The 4,195-nt window shown below is 37.1% G+C and overlaps 1 protein-coding gene across 1 annotated transcript; it reads right to left on the minus strand.

Annotated features, from left to right (window-relative positions):
• Positions 1-2,985: 2,985 nt before the first annotated feature.
• Positions 2,986-3,528, minus strand: LOC108373453 (uncharacterized). The gene has a single exon (XM_017629346.1). It carries the CDS (start codon positions 3,464-3,466, stop codon positions 3,029-3,031), a length of 438 nt encoding a protein of 145 aa, XP_017484835.1. The 5' UTR covers positions 3,467-3,528; the 3' UTR covers positions 2,986-3,028.
• Positions 3,529-4,195: the final 667 nt, after the last annotated feature.

Genomic DNA, 4,195 nt, shown 5'->3' on the forward strand with positions numbered 1-4,195 from the left:
TAAAATTCAGTACATCTTAAATAAATAACAATTTTATTCAGTGTCAGCGCCAAGGGGATCTTAGGATGTTGTTAACTAAAATAAAAAATTCTTTTACATGTATTTTGTGTGCACATGAATTTAAGTATGCACACAGTTATGTACATATCGTCGGTCCCTACGAAGAGTAGCACATTTCACTATTCGCGTGGAAGACTAGCACATTTCACTATTAGCGTGGAAGACTAGCACATTTCATTATTCGCGTCGAAAAGTAGCACATTTCAGATTTTTGCGTGGAAGAGTAGCACATTTCGTTATTTGCGTGGAAGACTAGCACATTTCAGATTTTTGCGTGGAAGAGTAGCACATTTCGTTATTTGCGTGGAAGACTAGCACATTTCAGATTTTTGCGTGGAAGAGTAGCACATTTCGTTATTTGCGTGGAAGACTAGCACATTTCAGATTTTTGCGTGGAAGAGTAGCACATTTCGTTATTTGCGTGGAAGACTAGCACATTTCAGATTTTTGCGTGGAAGAGTAGCACATTTCGTTATTTGCGTGGAAGACTAGCACATTTCAGATTTTTGCGTGGAAGAGTAGCACATTTCGTTATTTGCGTGGAAGACTAGCACATTTCAGATTTTTGCGTGGAAGAGTAGCACATTTCGTTATTTGCGTGGAAGACTAGCACATTTCAGATTTTTGCGTGGAAGAGTAGCACATTTCGTTATTTGCGTGGAAGACTAGCACATTTCAGATTTTTGCGTGGAAGAGTAGCACATTTCGTTATTTGCGTGGAAGACTAGCACATTTCAGATTTTTGCGTGGAAGAGTAGCACATTTCGTTATTTGCGTGGAAGACTAGCACATTTCAGATTTTTGCGTGGAAGAGTAGCACATTTCGTTATTTGCGTGGAAGACTAGCACATTTCAGATTTTTGCGTGGAAGAGTAGCACATTTCGTTATTTGCGTGGAAGACTAGCACATTTCAGATTTTTGCGTGGAAGAGTAGCACATTTCGTTATTTGCGTGGAAGACTAGCACATTTCAGATTTTTGCGTGGAAGAGTAGCACATTTCGTTATTTGCGTGGAAGACTAGCACATTTCAGATTTTTGCGTGGAAGAGTAGCACATTTCGTTATTTGCGTGGAAGACTAGCACATTTCAGATTTTTGCGTGGAAGAGTAGCACATTTCGTTATTTGCGTGGAAGACTAGCACATTTCAGATTTTTGCGTGGAAGAGTAGCACATTTCGTTATTTGCGTGGAAGACTAGCACATTTCAGATTTTTGCGTGGAAGAGTAGCACATTTCGTTATTTGCGTGGAAGACTAGCACATTTCAGATTTTTGCGTGGAAGAGTAGCACATTTCGTTATTTGCGTGGAAGACTAGCACATTTCAGATTTTTGCGTGGAAGAGTAGCACATTTCGTTATTTGCGTGGAAGACTAGCACATTTCAGATTTTTGCGTGGAAGAGTAGCACATTTCGTTATTTGCGTGGAAGACTAGCACATTTCAGATTTTTGCGTGGAAGAGTAGCACATTTCGTTATTTGCGTGGAAGACTAGCACATTTCAGATTTTTGCGTGGAAGAGTAGCACATTTCGTTATTTGCGTGGAAGACTAGCACATTTCAGATTTTTGCGTGGAAGAGTAGCACATTTCGTTATTTGCGTGGAAGACTAGCACATTTCAGATTTTTGCGTGGAAGAGTAGCACATTTCGTTATTTGCGTGGAAGACTAGCACATTTCAGATTTTTGCGTGGAAGAGTAGCACATTTCGTTATTTGCGTGGAAGACTAGCACATTTCAGATTTTTGCGTGGAAGAGTAGCACATTTCGTTATTTGCGTGGAAGACTAGCACATTTCAGATTTTTGCGTGGAAGAGTAGCACATTTCGTTATTTGCGTGGAAGACTAGCACATTTCAGATTTTTGCGTGGAAGAGTAGCACATTTCGTTATTTGCGTGGAAGACTAGCACATTTCAGATTTTTGCGTGGAAGAGTAGCACATTTCGTTATTTGCGTGGAAGACTAGCACATTTCAGATTTTTGCGTGGAAGAGTAGCACATTTCGTTATTTGCGTGGAAGACTAGCACATTTCAGATTTTTGCGTGGAAGAGTAGCACATTTCGTTATTTGCGTGGAAGACTAGCACATTTCAGATTTTTGCGTGGAAGAGTAGCACATTTCGTTATTTGCGTGGAAGACTAGCACATTTCAGATTTTTGCGTGGAAGAGTAGCACATTTCGTTATTTGCGTGGAAGACTAGCACANTCTCTTGTGTAAACATTGAGCACATTCAAGAATGATATAAAAAAAAAATTTACATACATTTGCATTGTTCGAGTTTGTATTTACTTTCGTTTCCTTTGCTAAATGTTTCTTCTTTCTTCTTTTTTTTTTGGTTAGATCTCGATGATAATAATAAATGATTTTCTGTATAATTATGTAATTTTTATTGAGTGTACATATGTATATGCTTGTGTGAGTTTAAATTCTTCAAGGTAATTTATACATATTATGTATTTAGAACAACATTTTACTGCCATAAAAAGCCTCTTTTATTTTCCTACTGGTACTGCATTCATATGCTCTAGCACTCCTTGGGGAGTACTGCCAACTATCTACATACATATAAATATACAATAAGAATTATTCGGCTTGCCAATATGACTGGACTGTTTATCTCGTATGTAATCTTCTAAAACATAAGTATATGCAAGTGTATCTACGTATGTATGTACGCCTAGTATATGCCTAGAAAAAATCTTTACAAAAATAATATAGTACATAGACAATATAAAAAAGTATTTGGCCCACTATGAACGATATTACTATTTATATGTATATGTTTATACTTATGAATGTCTATAAAATCTGAATCAGCCACTTTCTTTCCATAGTCCGCACCAATATTACCTCATTTCATCAACGTTTTAACACACATTCACATGTATTTACATACGCTCAGTTTTGCTTGCTCGTTAACTCTTTTCCCTTAAATTTAAAATTAGCACTTCTTCTCTGGCCCCCTTCAGTTCGCTCCACCAGTCATATGGTTATCAATAATCAGTTGTATTACACGCAGGCAATCACGTTGCCTTGCCGCCGTATTATCCACTAACTGTTCAATAAATAGGCTAGACTCCATACTGGTGCTGGGCGGAATGTCCTGCGTGCAAGATATGTACTTGTTGAATATATCCGAATTAATGGAACTCGCCGGATTGCTTTGATCACGTTGCACAAGTTTACTCAACGCTTGCGCTGAGCTTAATAATTTATCTTTGTTCTTTTGATAAGCATTGATTTCTTTAAGCTTTGCATAGTCATCGCTGGAAATGTCTATAGTGTGTGGCGGCCCAGCTCCCTTGCCACCTGCTTTATTCAGTCGCATTTGATATTTGCGCTCCGAGACGAAATTCCCCAGCAGATAGCCTGTGAAAGAGCGCAAAATTAAATATAATTTCATTTACTTAATAGTGCAGAAAGTGGATTTTAATAAATGCTCTTATACTCGTACATATGTACATACACATTGTACATTAGGGTGGTAAAAAAAGGTTAAAGTATTAAGGTATTCTAAATAGAATAAGAATACCCGTACTTTTTTCTTTACAAAAGCGTTTTAGAGCTGCCTCATCACCAAGCGTACTTGCGTCAGCCTCGTGCTCACAATCGCCTTCCTGACGCTCATACTCGGTATGGATGTATGTAAAATAGGGTGGTCCAAAAATGCATAAGTTTAAGGTGTTAAGTTCTTACCCGCTAGAATTTTTCTAAATGAAAAAAAATAATACCAGTATTTTTTTGTTTAAAAACAACAATATTTAAAACTGCCTCAAAGACCACGAAATTTTTCACGTTTTTTTTTATGGAGAAGAAAAACCTTTTTCGTACAAACGGGGGTGTTCATAATTCTTTAAAATCAAGTTTTTTAGTAACAATACCCCGTTGTTGATGTAAGCATTTCGTAATGTTTACTAATTTTTGTAGGTCCTCCAGAAACCAAAAAAAATACCATGGAGGACCCATATAAAATTGTTAGTATTAACAATTTTTTAAATAAATCATTGGGTATTATTGTTTGAAGTCTCCTGAAGAGAAACAGAGTTTTCCGATTGAAAATATTGATTTTCAAGAATTTCTACGAAAAAGTGTTTTTTGCCCATGCAAAATACATGGAAAACTTCATGGGCCT

Source organism: Rhagoletis zephyria, unplaced genomic scaffold, assembly GCF_001687245.7.
Source record: "Rhagoletis zephyria isolate East Lansing unplaced genomic scaffold, Rhagoletis_zephyria_1.1 Rzeph_scaffold_06708, whole genome shotgun sequence".
Taxonomy (NCBI): Eukaryota; Metazoa; Arthropoda; class Insecta; order Diptera; family Tephritidae; genus Rhagoletis; species Rhagoletis zephyria.

Bases quoted from the DNA above. Each gene is read 5' to 3' on its own strand.
- LOC108373453 (XM_017629346.1), bottom strand. From the start codon at position 3,466: ATGAAATTATATTTAATTTTGCGCTCTTTCACAGGCTATCTGCTGGGG.